The 19392-nt window shown below is 48.9% G+C and overlaps 1 protein-coding gene across 11 annotated transcripts in view; it reads right to left on the bottom strand.

Moving 5' to 3' along the window:
• The window catches only part of dlg1b (discs large MAGUK scaffold protein 1b), a 104147-nt gene that overhangs the window by 15973 nt on the left and 68782 nt on the right, over window positions 1–19392 (bottom strand). For 7 of the 11 annotated variants that reach the window (XM_030725646.1, XM_030725647.1, XM_030725648.1 and 4 more), the window contains 7 exons: window positions 9816–9911; window positions 9099–9152; window positions 7747–7797; window positions 6338–6462; window positions 5332–5501; window positions 4544–4680; window positions 3635–3779 (listed from right to left, as the gene is read on the bottom strand). In XM_030725646.1, coding sequence (XP_030581506.1) covers window positions 3635–3779; window positions 4544–4680; window positions 5332–5501; window positions 6338–6462; window positions 7747–7797; window positions 9099–9152; window positions 9816–9911 — 778 coding nt within the window. The remainder of the gene's footprint in view (window positions 1–3634; window positions 3780–4543; window positions 4681–5331; window positions 5502–6337; window positions 6463–7746; window positions 7798–9098; window positions 9153–9815; window positions 9912–19392) is intronic. The other 4 variants (XM_030725654.1, XM_030725655.1, XM_030725656.1 and 1 more) reach the window with 1 other exon arrangement.

Here is a 19392-nt window from a genome sequence, read left to right as displayed (position 1 = left end):
TGTATAGTATATAGAGTATAGTGTATAGTGTGAATTACTTTTATTTTTATTCTTCTTATTTATATGTGTGTGTATATATGGTTGCAGGTACAAAATACATTTCACTGTGCATTGTACTGTGTATAACTGTGCATGTGACAAATAAACACTATCTTATCTTAAAAAAAATTCTTCTTATATCTCTGACGGTCGTCTAATAACGAGTTCTCCCTCTGCTGATTCTGCACGTGAAGATGTGGATCAGTGGACTGGAGGCTTTCTGGTTCATGCTCAGAATGAGTGCTTCCATCAGGTTTTTAAAACTGATCTGCATTTGTAAATAAGAACCAGCCGACCAAACCTGAAGCTCAGTCAGCAGTTTAGCTGATGGTTTCTACAGAGCACACACCCCGTGGACCCGGTTCTGGTTCAGGGCTTGCCCTGTGATGTCCTCAGCTGGTTTGCGTAGTGTGGCTGATCCAACCTCATCTGCATTTCTCAAAGCTAGTGCTAACAGGATATCAGTCGAGTCGTGCCTGCACTGAACTCACTGCTCTGAGTTTATGAGGACTAATCGATCAGCACGAGCCGGACTACAGCTGAAACACGATCCCTGCATCACTGAAAAATATTCTTCCTGTGACTCCAAACGAATCCAAAGCGGCAGGAAACACAGCTGGATGACAAACACCTGTGCAGGGAAGGTAAATCCTGCTGCCGCACACGGGACAGCCGGCAGCATCCTCGGTCCTCCTCTCCATTTGTGCCGCAGTCATTCCGACAGACTCGAGCAGCTCTGGCTCAGGGATCTCCCTCCTCCCTCAGCGATGGCGTGCCATCGTGTCGCCGTGAGGGTGCGGCGGACGCAGAAACAGCAGCTGAAGTTTGTGATGCTGCTCAGCACGCACTGACTGGATTCGCTGTTTGTCCTTCATGTCTCAACTTCAACATCAGCAAAGGAGGAGGAGGAGGAGGAGGGTGGTGATAACAGACTAAAGTGGGGGGGGGGGGGCTCAGAGGGATCTCCGGATGAAAGGCTGAAGATGGTTTTGGAAAAACAGTTGGCTGTGATTTCAGAGCAGTTATCTGTGGTTAGGATGCTGTTAGTGAAGCTGTTTTCCCTCTAACTGGACACCGTGTTCTCCCAGAAAAGGAAATTTCCATATCTGGAAACTTTCTCAGAGGAAACTTTTCCTTGAGCATGTTGGTTTGTGTTTCCACAGCCGGCCCCAAAACGCCTGAAGGTTCAGCAAATAACCTCACTGACAAATCAAAAGCAAAAACAGAAGACAAAGGTTGGACACAAGGGTCGGGCTGGGGCGCCAGGGTGGCTCAGGGCGTGAGCAGGCGACCATATATGTCGCATGGCAGCGTGGCCGGCGCAGGTTCGAGTCCCGAACTGTCGCCATTTGCCGCATGCCCTCTCCATTCTTCCCCCACTTTCTTGTCTCTCCTCACTGCCATAAAATGGCCAAAAATATCAAGAAAAAAATATGGGGCTGCTGATGGAGAACGTGCAGATGGAGGCAGTGCTGCTCAATTATGGCAGAAACCTTAAATATAACTGAAAGAAGAGCCGGTTTCTAATCTGAATTAAGGCTCTCAGTCAGAAAAGGGTGGAGAAAAAACTCCATCTTAGGGAGTTTCAGATGGATGGAGTTCAAGCCTGTCTGGGTTTTGTTCATAAATGAGGAGCGGGTGGCGCAGCGGACGGATGGCTGCACCGTCTGCTCAGTGGAATTAAGGAAGTCATGTGATGATCACTCAGAGATGATAAACTCCAGCATTTCCTGCATCATCAGCATCTCTCCGTCACCATCGGCGAGTCCGCGGCTATCGGAGAACCGAATCAGGATGTTTCCTCCGCTCGTGGATTTCTGCAGCCGGCAGTGTTGGGATCATTCTTTGGCATGTCCTCAACACGTGACCTTAAGTACCGCTGGTGTTCTTGTTTCCATAAAAGACCATCGGTCGATGCTGCAGCCCCCGCCCCTCAGGTTTATCCTCCTAAAATCAGTCCTCGTTTCCAGTGAAAGGTCTTAAAGACAATCATAACTCAGCCTGCGGGTCACCGCAGGTCTTCATCTCTGCTGAGGTCCAATTCAGAGAACAGCCTCTCAGGTTTAACCGGCACCAGCATGGAAAAACAAACCAGGTACAGCTGACACTTCTAATGCTTTAAACTGGAACTTCTTTCCAGCATGAACGATCCGAGGATGATTCCAGGATCAGTCGGTCCTTCCCATTTCGGATCATCATCATGCTCCGACTGTGAGACGTCTTGTTTGCTGAACGCTGCTGGGAACGCCATCACCTCACCCACCCAATCATCAAAGACAGACTGCAGCAGTCCTGGCTGACTTCAGCACCAGCTCAGGTCAAAGGCACAAAGTCAGGACCTGCTAATCTTTGATCCAAGCATTCCTTCAATTTACAGGAACGCTTGGATCAGTGGTCATCCTGAGAAGATGTTTGAGGAAGTCGTTTTAAAATGGGATGAATGCAGCAGCTGGAACGTCCTAAAAACCAGTGCATAAAGCAGAAGAACGTCATGAAGCTCTCCGAGAACCACAGGAGAACGTCACGAAGCTCTCCTAGATCCACAGAAGAACTTCATGAAGCTCTCCTAGATCCACAGAAGAATGTCACGAAGCTCTCCTAGATCCACAGAAGAACTTCATGAAGCTCTCCTAGATCCACAGAAGAACTTCATGAAGCTCTCCTAGATCCACATTAGAACTTCATGAAGCTCTCCTAGATCCACAGAAGAACTTCATGAAGCTCTCCTAGATCCACAGAAGAACTTCATGAAGCTCTCCTAGATCCACAGAAGAATGTCATGAAGCTCTCCTAGAACCACATTAGAACTTCATGAAGCTCTCCTAGAACCACAGAAGAATGTCATGAAGCTCTCCTAAAACCACATTAGAACTTCATGAAGCTCTCCTAGATCCACAGAAGAACTTCATGAAGCTCTCCTAAAACCACATTAGAACTTCATGAAGCTCTCCTAGATCCACAGAAGAACTTCATGAAGCTCTCCTAGAACCACAGAAGAATGTCATGAAGCTCTCCTAAAACCACAGAAGAACTTCATGAAGCTCTCCTAGAACCACATTAGAACTTCATGAAGCTCTCCTAGATCCACAGAAGAACTTCATGAAGCTCTCCTAGAACCACATTAGAACTTCATGAAGCTCTCCTAGATCCACAGAAGAACTTCATGAAGCTCTCCTAGATCCACAGAAGAACTTCATGAAGCACTCACAGAACCACAGAAGAACTTCATGAAGCTCTCCTAGATCCACAGAAGAATGTCATGAAGCTCTCCTAGAACCACATTAGAACTTCATGAAGCTCTCCTAGATCCACAGAAGAACTTCATGAAGCACTCACAGAACCACAGAAGAATGTCATGAAGCTCTCCTAGAACCACATTAGAACTTCATGAAGCTCTCCTAGAACCACATTAGTACTTCATGAAGCTCTCCTAGATCCACAGAAGAACTTCATGAAGCACTCACAGAACCACAGAAGAACGTCATGAAGCTCTCCTAGAACCACAGCAAAGCCCCGCTTGTCTTTAGTGGTCAGGCTTCTGTCTGATGGAGGTGTTTCTGCTGCATGCATGAATTGAAATGAAGCGGTCACTCACAGTTGGTGAGGTCGGGCGGAGCGAAGCTGTCGTTCATGAAGACACTGTTGGGTTTAGCCACTTTCAAGTAGACCACATCAGGAGTGTTTTTCAAGGCAGTGACGGCGTGTTCGTGGCTCACCTCCTCCAGGCAGGAGCTGTTCACCTGTGAGGAGAGGCTCAGGTTAGAGACGTCCTCCTGCCTGCAGCGCCCGAAGATGATGATGGCTCTTCGTCCGGCTGATTCTGTGACTCACATTAAACTAACGATCCTGATATAACCTCAAAAATATTCCTGATGTTCACTGAGAAAAACAAACACATTTAAACCTGTTTGAATATTTATACATTTATTAATCGGAGAATAGAAACGTTTCACTTTAATTCTATTGTTTATCTTTTCCTGTTGAGTCTCATTTTTCTTTGGTTTAATGTTGGGTTTCAATATTTTTACTTATTATTTTATTGGTCTGTTATTTGAAACGCTTGGGTTCAACTTACAGGACTTTTTATTATTTTTCTATTATTGATTCTAATGAACATCTTTGTAGCTTTTCTGGATTCATTGATTTTATTATTTATCTTGATTGTTTACTGGACTATTGTTGGTTTTCATTAATATTTTATTCTTTTATTTAAACTATGTGGTGTCACATTTTTTCCTTGTTCATTGTCAGTTTTTAATATTTTATTTGTCTTACTGGTTACAATTTTGAGTCTTTTTATGATTTTTAATCTAACTTTTATTCTTTTTAAAGGTTTTCATGAACAGATCTTTGTCATGTTTTATTAGTGAAGTATTTCTAATTATTTATGGTATTAATGGTTCATTGGTATTTGTAGAGTTTCATGGTCTTTGTGTTCCTCCTGGACTGAAATAATGATAAAAGTTTGGTGGTGATTTGTGTACAGTGCAGCGGGCGTCCTTACAGCCAGCAGTTTGTCTCCGATCTGCAGCCGCCCGTCTTTATGAGCAGCTCCGCCCTCGATGATCTTGGTGACGTAGATGCTGTTGTCGCCCGGGATGTGCTGGTTGCCCACGCCGCCTGCTATACTGAAGCCGAGACCTGCAACACATCAGAACCAGGAGGAGGGGGCAGGGTCAGGGAGATGATCGGACTGGAGGTATTATGGGAACCCCCTCCCCCACTGTGCATCATTCCCAGGGACAAACAGATAGCCCCCCCCCCCCCAAAAAAACTGCTGCCAGTTTAACGCAGGAACAAATCAGGACACAGAAATGCACAGAAGCATATTTCAGGGTGTTTCCGTGGAAACAGAGGCTGGCCCGCGGGGATTTGAGTAAAGCTCCTCAGCGAGCGGAGACGATCCGGCGACAGTCACGCTGTACGTACGCCTCGCTGCTTCCATCGAGCTGCAGCGATGAGACCACTCACACATGAAGTGTGTGCGTCAGGCAGGAAGTGAACAGCTGGTTCTGTTGGAGTGTTGATGTGGCAGAAACGGGCGGAGCCACGGGGCAACTCACCCCTCCAAAGATCGACCCACGATTCATGGGTGCACCTGTCCAGTGAGCCCAATTTAGAGCCGTTTGGTGCCGTGTGATTGGTGCAGTGTGATCGGTTCTCACTGACTGTCAGAAGTCTGGTGGTCCAGGTCTTGTTGGAAGTGGTGGATTTTTCTAATGCTCTGAAACATCAGCGTGGAGGTCGGTCTACAGAGTGAACACAAACACACAGTTTAACCCTTCACGCTACCTTTGGGTCCTTTCACCAGCTTGATCTCCATCACTTTCTCTGAGATGGGCTTTCTCCTGCGGACGTAGAGTCGGACCAGAGATCCCGCTTCCTTCAGCGCCTCCACGGCTCGGCTGTGGGTCACGTCCCGAACATCCACCTCGTTGACTCTCAGGATGACGTCATTGACCCTGAAACAGAGCGAGCACGGCCTGCATTCAGATGAACTTTGGATTTATTTTCTGATGAAAACAGGCAGACGTGACCGACTGTTTCTAATTTCTCTGTCGAGTCGAAGCAGACGGCAGAGCTAAACTGTGGTTCTAAACTGAACCTCCAACAAACAGTTTAAAGGAAACCTGAGACCGAGGCAGGAGCAGCTGTGCTCTTCATCCTCTCATCATCATTACCTGGATCAGGTGTGACAGACTTTCACTGCTGCATTATGAATGAAGCGTGAAAGGCGGCGGGACAGTGCGGGGGGTCTGGGTATAAGGACACCACCTCTGACTGCAGACCGGTGATATTTAAAGGGCGAATTCACTCATTACACGTCTGTACGAGACCGAGTTTAATCAGGCCAGCATGAAAACCTCCACTGCCCCTTCAAGCCGCCCTCACAGCTGACAAACTGATAGCTGATGAACTCCATCGCACACATTTTCTCTTAGATTAAAGCACAAACTGAAAATGTTCGGCTCCTGATATTTGGGAAAAACTCTCCCTGTAAACTTTGTGTTTAACGGGACGTCCTCCACACAAGCTACGGTCTCAAGCAGCCGCCACGGGGAGAACAAAGCATTCTGGGTGTTGTAGGATGTGCTGATGGATTCGGGTCACCTGTTTATAAAATACGCACCTGTCCAGAACACAGGAACTGCTTTAAAGATGCAACTCACTGACAGATGGAGATCATCTTTATATTAAAACCTCAGTGTGCCACTATAGTAACTCTGTGCCTTTCCTGTCCCTAACCCTGACCCTCCTGTACTAACGAGCACCTTCCAGCTCTGACGCGCCGTCTCACCTGAGCCGTCCGTCCTGCGCGGCCGCTCCTCCGGGTATCACTTTGGTGATGAAGATGCTGGGGTCTTCGCCGATGTGAGGGTTGTCTGTGCCGCCTGCGATGCTGAAGCCCAGCCCCGAGTTTCCCTGGAAACCACCGCGATTAGAGACACAAACAAACGTTAATCACAACACAAACGGCACATTCGGGACTTATTCCCATCACGCTACACTTCCTGCCAGTGTTTCACAATAAAAGCCTTCCAGGACACGACGGATCGATGCTCTTTGGGCTGCTGGAAGCTTTTATCTCACAGTAACTCAATAATGTCTCACAAAGGAGAGGAGGAAAAAAATGCAGCTTCAGAGCAGCTGGGCGGAGCTTCATGCTGTGCGACTGTCGTGAACGCAGTTGAGTTGGAAACCCTCGAGAACCAGCCAACAGGACGCGGACGAGTCAGACCGATGCCTGTTACAGTATCAGCATCAGTGAGCTCCGCCTCCATTTCTGACATCACACCAATCTCAGCTGACCTCGATTCAAGTCGCCCGGCGTGAGTAACAGACAAACATGAAGCCTGGCTCGTTGGTTCAGATCGGTCTCAGGTGGAAACAGGAAGGTGTGAACGAACCTTTATTGTTTTCAGGGGTTGAATGCAATCTCCCAGAATGCTACATCATTATTATTATTATGGTCTTTACTGGATGGTGTGACAGTGAAGAGCAGACAGGAAAGCAGGAGAAAGCGGGGAGGACGAGTGGCCGCAGGTCGGACTCGAACCTGCGGCCTTTCAGCTGCCTGTTCACGCTGTGATTTCATAAATGTGCAGTCATTAGAAACGTGATGTCTGAAGGTAGCTGTGGAGTATTAATCTTCTGAGGTTACTGCATCTGATTAATATGACCCTGCAGCATAAAGCCCTCCTTTCGCATGTGATTGTGTTGGTTTCACATGTGAAAAGGTTGTTGTGTTGTTGTAATGATGAAGAGCGCGCGAGCCGCGGGCCTGTTAGCACCGCAGACGGAGAACAGGCTCAGCTGGCAGAGGCTTTTTAAAGCTGCAATAATAATTTGCACTTAAAGAAGCAAAATTAGGACAAGAAAAAAGAGGGAGACGAGAACAATGTGGAGATAATACCAGAGGCAGAGAGCAGGATTAAAACAGAGCTGATTAAAAAGAAACTGTTTGTGTGAGAGGATCAGAAACTTTCGCTTTGTCTGCTTCGTTCAGGACGTCCTCATTTCCCCCCAAATCTCACACTTTCAGAGGCTGCAGCAGAGGTCCATTAAAACAGCGCCTCACAGTCAAGCAGAGCATCATCTCTCCTCTGAGGTACTGACTCGTTCACGTGGCTCGTAAAGACGTGACAGTCACGGCGGCTCGCGGCACGGCCGTCACTCAAAGGGAAATAAAAGGAAAAGGCAGCTTACCCGCTCCAGCGTGATCTCCTCGTACTCATAATCAGCCTCCGTCCCGTTCACCTGCAAACACACACAGGTATGAGCTCACCTGTCGGCTCCTCCCAGCTCACATATCCAGAGTCAGAGTACGAACAGTTTGTTGTGTCTTCTTAACTCTGCGTGTTAAAGGTGGGAGGAGATGCTGACGGGGTCACTGTGAGCTTCACTCAGTCATTAACTATTTAAACTGTGCTGCTAACACAAACTTTCTGTTTAACGTGGGAGAGGACAACGACCCGGAAGCTTCTTCAAATATTTCTTAACGTCAGCTGAAACTGAAGCTGGCAACGAGGCCGCGCTGACGGCAGCCAGAGTCAACCGGAGGGCTGCGGCTCTTCAAACATCAATTTAAGAAAGACGGCTCTGACGCCAGGAGGGCGAGGCTGCAGCACGAGGCTCGTCAGGCTGCAGCACGAGGCTCGTCAGGCTGCAGCAGGAAGCTCGTCAGGCTGCAGCAGGAAGCTCGTCAGGCTGCAGCAGGAAGCTCGTCAGGCTGCCGTCCTCCAACCCAAATTTATTTATAAAGCACATTTAAAACAACATGAAAATAAATACACCACACGCCAATAAATATGTCTGAGAAACCACAGAAGATCAGCCTGAACACTTCAGCGCTCACTGCAGGCAGGAAGGATGAAAGGTGGAGGCCAACCCACCAAATCCACACAGCACCACAGGAAGTCGTGACTCAGACATGATGTCACACTAAACAAGAAACATCAATTAAAAGGTAAAAAAATATTTATGCTACAATATTATTAATATAATTTTTAATCTTATTTTTAACTTATTTTTGCATTAAAGCCTCTCGAGGCGCCTGTTGGTGTTTTTCATGTATGCTCTGCAGCATCAAAACGTCACATATGGATCAATCAGTCCTCATCGATCGATCATCCTCATATATTAATCCATCTGCCTCTTCCTCCTTTACCATCCATCATCTATGTGTTCATCCAGCAACGACCAACCTATCATCTACACCCATCCATCCAGTCTTACATCCATCTACTTATTTATCCACCTACCTGTTCTCTATTGATACATCACCCATCCATCTACCTTTTTAATCATCTCATCATCCATCGCGCCGTGTATCACTCCTTCATCTATATACCCTCCGATCTATCATCTACCAGTCTATCCATAAATTATCATCCATCCATTTTAGTGTGTCACGGGTTAAACCCGTCACCTATTGGCTGATTAGAAACGTATTTATTTAGCGTTGGTCCTCCCCCCTCTGTAGAAGCTCACGTTACAGCAGCGCTCTCTCCAATGTCACAATTAAAAAACAATCCAGGTGGGACTAAAACCACACTCACGTATGGGGGCGTGTCCAAGCTGTCTGTGTTGACCACCACAGGCGGAGGATTGGCCTGAAGAGACAAGGAGACACATGAGAACATCACAGAGGAAAACATCTCCACCAACAAACATCCTCAACATAAATAAACCCCCATGAACCTGAGCTCCACCCCTCCAATCACACCCACAGTGCGCCCGGGTCGGCCGCCGTGCAGCAGCTGAAGGACTCGCTCTCCTCATGATGCTAACGAGCGGCTCAACACTGAACAGGAAGCCCGCAGATTTGAGTGCAGATTAGAGAGAACAGAGCAGTACGTACATGGCGGCATTTCACGCTGCAGAAGATGCAGTTCTGAAGCATGAAGCCTTAAAAAAAAAGAAAATCAACAAAATCCACTCGTGCAGGAGGGGAGAAGCTGATCCTTCGCCTCGTCTTCCTCATCTAGCTCTAAACCGCCCAGCTCGCTCGCTCGCTCGCTGCCCAGGAGGAGCCAGATGGGCTCTGGAAAGTCAAACGGGGGGAGCGTGGCATTCCTCCCGCTGTTTCTATCTCTAATCTGCTCACTTCATCAGCACCACAGCTGGACGGCCGACATGGAAAATGGAACTCGACAGAAAGGAGGGCAGCCAAGTGAGTGAGGGGGAAATCTGAGGATGGAGGAGGGAAGGATGGAGGAGAGAAGGATGGAGCAGAGACAGAGGAGGAAAGTCAAAAAGAAACAATAAAAGGAGACCTGTGACGCTGGAGGGATGACGGTGGTCTCGGCTGGGATTGGCGAGATTGGGATCACAGGGATTATGGGTGAGGAAGACGGGGCGGCCTCGGCCTGCTGAACAATAGCATGGTGAGGGGTCAAAGGTTAGACACACACAGATGAACAGCAGGACGATGGAATAGGAGGAGAGGATGTGTGCATGTATGTGGATGCTAATTGACAGGGGGCATTTGTTTAGGTCATGATGAAGTGCCAGATGGGAGGAGTTTGACAGGGCAGGACCACCAAGTGTCAGAGAGTTCGGCCAATCACAGGAGAGCGAGCACCGGGTGAGTGACACCTGACCATCGTGATGTGGCAAACTCACCCATCTGCTCCGAGGATTAAAACTATCTGACCTGTGTGTGTGTGCGTGCGTGCATGTGTGTGTGTGTGTGTGTGTGTGTGTGCGGTAAATCCTCAGTCCCTGGGTACAGCCTCAGCAGGGGGTCGATGCCCTTTTTGCCATTACTGAAAAGCAGGAGTATTTCAGTCGATAGAGCACAGAGGATTAACCCTGACAGGCAGCGGTGACATCAGCACAGCCAAAGGTTAAAGGTCACAGCCGCATCAGCAACCCACTGTCTGAGTTTGTACTGATGGTGGCGCTACAGGAGAGGTCGCGCGGTTATGAAAATGCAATTAAAATGCACATCGTTTTCTGTGAGTTAAAGCAGAAACAGTTACTCGCATTGGGCCGTACATCCACGCGTTCGGTCTGACATCACTGACGCCGGTCTGACATCACTGACGCCGGTCTGACATCACTGACTCCGGTCTGACATCACTGACTCCGGTCTGACATCACTGACGCCGGTCTGACATCACTGACTCCGGTCTGACATCACTGACTCCGGTCTGACATCACTGACGCCGGTCTGACATCACTGACGCCGGTCTGACATCACTGACTCCGGTCTGACATCACTGACGCCGGTCTGACATCACTGACGCCGGTCTGACATCACTGACTCCGGTCTGACATCACTGACGCCGGTCTGACATCACTGACGCCGGTCCAAACTGATCCGTGTGCTGCCTGGTTTCTGACTGAACACTAGCTCAGTTTACAGACCCGCAAAAAATAAGCTTTTATTTTTATATTTTAAAGCATCAACTCAAGATGTCACATGTACTTTATCCTTAGTACTTCAAGTCTGTGATATAAAGTTACTAAAACCAATAAATAAATGTACTCGAGTACAGCCCCGTGGCCCCTACATGGCACAGCTGCTGTCAACCACACACCCACACACAGACACACACACTCTTTTGCTTTAGCATCTGTAGCATTACCGTAGCTCTGCTGCTGCGGTGGGTGGGAGGAGCTAAAGAGACGTTTCTTCAGGTTAATCGTGTTCATTGTGAAGGAACAGATTAAATCAGCAGCCAATCAAAGGCATAGCTTTTTCACTGGGGTCACTGAGGTCAGAGGGGCACTTTTCCCTCAGACCTGCATCCAGTCAGTCTGAGGAGTCGTCCGTCTGCCCGCAGACCGAGACAAATGTGATTAAAATGAAACATCTGTTCCACAGACCGAAGGCTTATTACGTCCAACAAGTGCAATAAGACTGAGGAAGTTTCATTTTTGCTTCTGTAATTACAGAAAAAGAGATTTCTGTGCAGATGACTGAGAGCCTGCCTCTGTGTTTTCTGTTTTAGGCTTCAGAGGGTAAAAACCCACTCCGGTCTTTCTGCTTTTCCACATCTGCATTTAACACCCATCCAGCCACCTTCTAAAGCCCGCCGCGCCCACAGGACCCCATCACAGAGGAGCGAGCGGCGGCGGCTGCCTTCACCACTGTGACCTCTGTTATGCAAGAGCGGGAGCTCGTGAAGCTGCTGGCAGGAAGCGCTGCTGTGTTTCCAAGAGGCTTAATTGTTGTGCTGCAGCAGCAGAACCCGGAGCCCATGGAAAACCAACAGCCGCTAAAATTAGCCCCGCACATCGACCGCATTGATCCACCAGCCCTACTTCTGCAGCGCTGCTCGCCGGAAAGCTGCGGACAATGGGGCTTAATTGCTCCCAAAAGACACAAAACTGGTTTAACAAAGGCAGCGACGCACAGAGAGGGCAGAGTTTATGATTTCATTTATCAGGGGAGGGCGCGCCTGCACGCTCAGATGGGGACGAACACCAGAACGACCCAACAATGAGTCCTATCACCACAGCCTGTATATAAATGGACGTTACCACCGAGACACCAATGACTGCTCAGCCTCGAGCTGAGAGTTTAACATCTTAACTCTCAGTCAATCAGAAGGTAACCCCGCCCTAAAAGTCCCGGGTTAGAGTCCTTCTAACTTTGAGGCGCCATCATTTCCAATATGAGCATGTTTTATTGTACAGGACGTCACACTAGAGACTGAAACCATAAAGTCATCAGGAAAGTCTGAGGTCAGAGATCAGCTCTGAGGAGTCTCCCCCTGCTGGTCATTACAAAGAATCACACTTTCAGTTCACATGGCACGTGTCACACTCTGCAGCCCACACCTGGCTCCACATCTCACCTGTGAACAAGACAAACTTTGATAGTGTGAGCCGCTGAACCCTAATTAACCAAACTACTTTATTATGACATCACGCTGAAGCTTCGGAGGCGTCTCTGCAGGAAACCTGATTCTTGTTTAAATACACAGAACGACGCTCACGTCTTCATAAAAATACGAGGCCCGGAGTGTGTTTGAATATGGATCTGAATGAGGGGGCACCAGGGTTTGGTTTTCACATGTCACACATGGACACACAGTCTGTATTGATTCTCTATGAACTGTAGTAACTCAGTCTGACCACACACACACGCACACACATGTCCTGCTACAACACTGTACAAGCTGCTCATCATTTATGATGCCACAACCACCAACACCAAAACGGCCAGTTTTCCAAAGTACTCAGTACTCATTTACAAACGCAGTCAGTTGTTAGAACATCCACCCCCCCCGCTTGTTTCTGTTTACTTTTAGCTCGCACTCCTTTGTACCAGACCGATGTGCTTCAGAGCTGTGGTCACATTTCTGAACAGGATGGCGCCTGATCAGCAGCCTTACCCCTGATTGAAATTTAAATAAAAAGTTTTTTATTTCAGTTTACACAGGAAAAAAATTCTCACAATGTCACTACCTTACTGTACGCAAAGGGCACCCAGGGGATCTCCTTCCTGCTGCTCTTGAGGACTTTCGCCGTGCTCTTTGTCGGGCTTTTCTTCACGCTGTCCCGCAGGTTGAGGAATCGACTGCGAGCTCGGCAGGATGCCGGCACCGTGCAGGCGGTGAAGGTCGACAGAGACGCCTGGACCTGCGGATGACCGGACGACTGCTGCTGCTGTCGGTGGAGCTCGATGGCGTGCTGCCTCTGCAGAGGGTGCAGGTGGGCGATGGACTCCTGCAGGTTAACGTTGACCCGCGGCAGTTTCTTCTCACCGCCGTTCATGGCTTTAGAGAAGTCCTGCCGCAGGTAATGTGTGGTCATCTTCCCAATCGGAGGAAGAGGAGGAGGGGTTAAATAATAAATGAAAGACGCTGCCTTCAGGTCCAGACTGAACCGTTTCAGCGCCTGCAACGAGACCGCGACACTTCCAAACTCAGCCGTGTTACTCCACCACCGCACTCCAACACCACCACAGCACAGCAACACTCTCTCTCTTCTTTCCCGGCTCACCCCTCCCCGCTCGGCTGCTCTTTCTCTGTGACACCCTCCCTCTTGTCTTCTCTCATTCTCCTGCCAATTAATCGGCTCCAGCGAGCGAGGCACATGTCAGCACGAGGGGGGTGGCGGGCAGCTCCACTCGCTGCATAAATAATCGATGCCGCCCCCGGATTCAGACACAGCGACGTGCACGTCAGCAGCGAGGGGGGAATGCGACGAGGACTCCTGCTCAGCAGCAGGAAGCAGCTTTAAGCCTCTGCTGAAGAGAAAAACCTGAGGCTCCTCACAGGCTGCTGCCGCCCGAGAGCTGAACTTCTCTCCGACTTTTCAGTTAAAAACTCCGCTGTCAGAAGGAATAAACTGAACCAATGAAGGGCTTAGCTTCAGTCACGGCTGCATGGACGCTCCTGAGGGATGTATACTCGTTCAGGCCTCATTACAGGTGCAGCTCTGCTGCAGCGATGCTCTGCCACTGTGTCTGCCTCCAAGTGAGGGGAGAAAATAATATAAAATTTAGCAAAATATTGTTCAAACGGGCCACAAATTCAGCTGGAAAGCTCAAATAAGCAATACTGCATAAAACAAAGATATGCTGTTTGGTTCTTTCTGGCTATTTTGACCCAACTTCTTTCCTGGACTTCCACTGAGCCTCTCGCGGTTTCCTGAGTGTGGAGTTTGTCTGTGTTAAGACCATCTACTGAGAAGTTTAATGCTGTAAAACATCTCAGCTTCTCAGGAATGGTATCATAACTGGACTTCAGCTCTGAGGTCATATAAATAATCCGTCTGCACCAAAACCCAGAGAGATGACCACACTCAGCGCTGCAGGGAGCCTTCTGGCTTCCTGCTGTGGCAGATGGTTCATTATATGGACTCTCAGGCTGGTCGTGAACAGACAAATTATTTATACAACATAACAAAATGTCCAGAACCCCCCCCCCCCACAGGAGCCAACATGACAGGAGGGGGCGTGGGGTTAGCTGGACAGAGGTGAAATGTAGGAGGAGGGCCCAGGCTCGGAGCTCTCCAGATGACCCCTGTCCTCCCTGCAGTCCCTGAACGCCTCACCGTCAGTCACATTCACCATGGTGGAAAGATGCCTTGAAGTTTTACCGATGCAAACGTGTGCATACGAAGCTGTCGCGAGCAGGGAAGCAGACCCGGAGCGTTAAATGAGCAGGAAAATGGAAACCGAAGCACACGACGCACAAAGGCAGCGTTTAGAGAAAAATCGATGCGCCGAGCGTGTCACAGCACACATCAGAGCCCAGCCAGCGTTTACAGCTTCATCCTGACTGCACACACTGAGGATCTGCTGGACATTAGAATTAAACTGCTGCTGTGAGTCTGCAGCTCCACCTACAGGCCACACGTGTAAACACACGGCTGCAGCTCCGAGCACTGTAAACAAACCGCTGATTCACAACAAACAGCTACACAAAACAGCTTTTAAATGGCGCTACTTGTTCTACACAACATGGGTGGTTTCAGTCACGTAAAAGGAGCTGTGGAGGATTAACCTAAGTATTCGTCCTTCTTCCTCATTAACGTGCAAATGTATGCAGCAGGAGCTCTGAAGCCTGCTGGTTTATACAGTAGAAAGCTTCTATCGTGGTCTCTTCTACAGCAGAAATGAAAATATTCAATCTGCGGTCATATTAAAAACTTAATCTCAGGAGTGTGAGCATGAGCCCCGCCCTCCAAAATAACGTGCAGTGGATTAATCCAACCAGCTGATGAGGGGTGGGGGGGGGGCTCATTTTGGGAATGATTTGTGTAACTTTGTAAAGTCACACAATTACATCGTCTGCATATAGTGACAGTTTATGCTCAGTCAGTGCTCCTGTTACTCTATAAATCTGTGGCCGGTCGACCCCGGACATTTTTAACACCTTTGATTTCTGGGCGGCACAGCGGCATGGTGGTTAGCACCGCGGCCTCACAGCTAAAATTACATCTAGAAGGCCTGGGTTCAATTCCACCTTGGCCCGGGCCTCATGTTGTCCCCGTGTCTGCGTGGGATTCCTCCCACAGTCCAAAGACATGCAGTTAGTGGGAGCAGGTTAACTGGTGATTGGACTGTGACTCTCTGTGTGGGCCCTGTGACAGGCTGGCGACTTTGCTTCTCGCCTTATAACAGCTGGGATGCCCCCCCGTGACCCTGAAAAGAGGATGGATGAATGACTTCTGCCGTTTGCTTTTTTTAATGAATCAGATTCTTTTATGAGCTTTCCAAACCCAAACCTTTCCAGCACACCGGACAAAGAGCCACACACCCTTCCTAAAGTTACAAGGCTGTAAAGTTTCTTTATTATTCTTTATCAGGAACTTTAATATTATGAAAACTCTTCCTTCCACGGACAAATCCCATTTAAATAATAAATAAAATGCAGTTTTCCTGGTCGAGTTAATCCTGCAGAAAGCCACCGACCCGCTCTAATCATTTAAAAAGCACTATAAAATCTGTCTGATGAGCTTCTATCACCAAACGTGTTGGAGCTCTTTAGGTTACAGGTGATAATCAGGGAAAATGTGGTGCCCACTGAAGAGGTTTGGGCCACCAAAGACCGACCTGACGGCAGCAGAGCGAGAACCCGACGCCGCCACAACCCCGTGTTAGCAAACACTTGGCAGCGACAGGGAGGAAGAAGCCTGTTTTAATTGGGCGATTCCAGCGTCATCCTTACTGAAGCCTACGGTGCTGGAGGTTTACCTACAACTGCTGCAATCTCACTCCATTACATTCAGATACAGGTGTGCTGTTTCAGGTTACAAATACAGCAAAAACAAACCCTCCAGCAAACAGGTGGAGTTTGATATCCTTCAAACAGCTCCCAAACCAGCCTCAGAAATCACAGATGTGCACATCTAGTAATTCAGTCAAAATGACGATAAACCGGCGCCTGGGTGGCTTAGTGGTGAAGCCGGCGACCACATACACACGCCGCGTTGCGGTGCGGGCGGCGCGGGTTCGTGTCCCGGCCCGTCGCCAATTTGCCCATGTGTCTTCCCCTGTATCTTTCCCCCATTTCCTGTCACTCTCCACTGTAGACAAAAGCCGCTGTGGCCCCAAAAAAAATGACAATAAACCCTGCAACAGTCAACAAAACCAAGCAGCTTAAATGTGGAGCTGTAGATGATCTGCACACGTAGATCTTTTCCAGCTGACGGCGAGCTGAGAAGCAGCCCGTCAACCCGCGAAGGGGTCTGAAGGTGGAGGAGCGGCACTGTCGACACGAGTCACGGCCGACAGGACAGGAAACAGATCACAGTCATGAATCAGAGCTGCGAGTCACATCAGGACTGCTCCAATATTAAATACCCCACGAGGGAACAGAGGAGTACAACTACCAACCCTTCCAGTTTAACTGACGGGTACAGACGGCAGAAAATTTGGTTCCAAAAGTGAAGTCCAAAAGGTTTAATGTCCCCCCCCTTTGAACGGGATGAAGTCTGGATGAGCCGGTCCTTACTCTGATTACTCTGCTCATGCTCATCTGCTAAATAAAAGCAGAGCTGCAGTAAGGTGTGCTGTTCAGGGTCATTAATTAGTGCAGTTCTTACCCTCACATTTCCAGCTCAGTCATGGTGTCACGTTATTACACGTAGAGCCATTAAGGGTGCTTTTAGCTCAGTTTGCCTGCTGGGTATCATATTTCTCTGTAAAGAAATGCAGCTAATGATCATCTGACAGCTGCAATCTCAGGATGACTCACAAACAATAAACAATCAAGAGTTCCTGCACAGCCTCTGATCCCCGAGCCTTCAGGAGGAAAGTGAAACCCAGCGGCGTGTGTGAGGTCACAGAGTGAAAGCTTTTTGATTTCATGGCTCGTGCATCTGTTTGTTGGGCCATGACGGATTACTGCTGCTTACTGTCAGCACTCTTATTGTTGCATTAAATTTTAAATTTCCCTGTAAAATGATTCCAGGAGACAAACACTTTGTGCCCACAGAGCCGGTTGGCCTGTTAGAGAGCCAATCACTGAGCTGCTGTGAGCAGAATAAAGCTGTCTGATTGGTTTATCTAAGCTTCGTCTATCGTCATGAAGCTGGACGCTGAAAAGAGAAGCGAGCCGCGCAGCACGCCGCTCAACTGTTTCTACCGCTTTGACTTTATTTCACTTCCAAATGTCAGCAGGTTTTTAAATCACGCACACCAACATTTCAGCCAATCAGCAGGTAAACGCACAGAGCGAAGGACCACACCTGAACACGGAGTCCCTCTCTCTGTGCCGAAGGACAGCACGAGCAGTTTGACCCTGTGATGTGCCCACTGAGAACCGGATGTTTGTGATCAGATATGGTCTGATCGCTGTCTGTGATCACAGGCTGATCTGCTCAGCTTCACTTCACACTCTTCAGCAGGATGAAGGATGAAGGCCAGCAGCCGTTCGGAGGTTTTCCAACACATTTTCTTCGTATGTTTGTAAAAGTTTTCACTCAGCAGCAGACGAGCTTTTCCACCACTGCAGCACATTCGCTGGAAAGCTCTAATCAGCAGCTAAACGAGGTGCCAGCAGCATCGTTACTCATCTTAGGCCAGTTTGGATGGTGGTTTCACCGGGAACACCGGTTCAGTGAAGTTACATCCGTCCTTTGGTTTTCCAGAGTCAGGAAAGCCTGATGCCTGTGAAACAATGATTTCCAGTCTCCTCCTCACAGTGAGGATTACAGAATAATAATTATGGTATCATCAATAATTGAACCAGAAATGGAGAAGGTTATATGAGTGCATCCCTGGGAATGATGACAGCAGCTTGCCTCAGTTTAATGGGGAGTCTGCCCCCCCACCTGGAGGCAGCAGAAACCAACCGAACATCAACGTACGATCCGACCTCTGAGGTGAGAAACACCTGAGGGAAATTATCGGCTCTTTAGCTGCTAAATGATGCTCAGCTGCTTCATCGCCACGGAAACGCCTCCCGTATCCTCCCTGTGTCGTGCAAAGCCTGAAGCTTCCTGTTATAACCTCACTGTGATAAAAATACGACTGTACCACGTCGTACCCGTTAACGTGTGTGTGTGTGTGTGTGTGTGTGTGTGTGTGTGTGTGTGGGGGGGGGGGGGGGGGTAGTGCTGTGTGTCAGGAGCCTAGAGGTTGCTAGGCAACGCCGGGGAAGGCATGTGCTACTGCAGGGGTTCCTCACATCTGCCCAGAACATGATGCTGCTGTTTATGCAGGTAAATCTCTCCAGCGTAGACGCACACAGAGCGAGGTCTACAGGAACCTGCACAGGTGTGACACCAGCACAGGCTCGGGCACGCCGAGCTCCTCCTCGTCCTCCAACCGCAGCCGCTAAGAGCTCTGGAATATTCACACGTTAAGACGACACGTTAACGTAATAACCCGCTCGCGGCCGCTGCAGCCTTATCAACAAATCACCGCGGAGACACACCGCCGCGTTTTTATCACGATGGAAATCTGCTGGATGGTAAACGAGGGCGTTTCTAGACCAGATGTGAGGGTTTCTGCATGAGCCAACACATGACGCAGCAGCTCTCCTGTTGCAACTTTTACACATCATCCAGCAGCATCACGCAGCAGACGGACCGATCAATACATTTACAACAACACACGCGGAGAAGTGCATGACCGTATGAACACACGTGCTGGGAAATGAGTCACGCTGCAGCACCTCCCCCTACCTCCTCACCTTTAGGAGGATTTATTTTCCTCATGGGTGGGGGGGGGGTGACCTACCAGTAGGCGCCGGTGGAGCCGCTTGGTTCTCCTCAGGGTGCCCATGATGCGGCGTCCCATCTTTTTGGCGTACCACACAGAGTTGAGCATGCTGATGCTGATGCTGCGCTGAAGGTGGTGTGTCGCCTCCTCTGCGCCTCCTCTCGCTCCTGCTGCAGGCTGCGGGGTGGCAGAGGTGGTGCTGGCTGGAGAGCAGACGATGG

The sequence above is a fragment of the Archocentrus centrarchus genome, unplaced genomic scaffold, assembly GCF_007364275.1.
Source record: "Archocentrus centrarchus isolate MPI-CPG fArcCen1 unplaced genomic scaffold, fArcCen1 scaffold_64_ctg1, whole genome shotgun sequence".
NCBI lineage: Eukaryota > Metazoa > Chordata > Actinopteri > Cichliformes > Cichlidae > Archocentrus > Archocentrus centrarchus.
The sequence above is the reverse complement of the archived record's forward strand: the minus strand, read 5'-3'. Positions and strand labels throughout refer to the sequence as shown.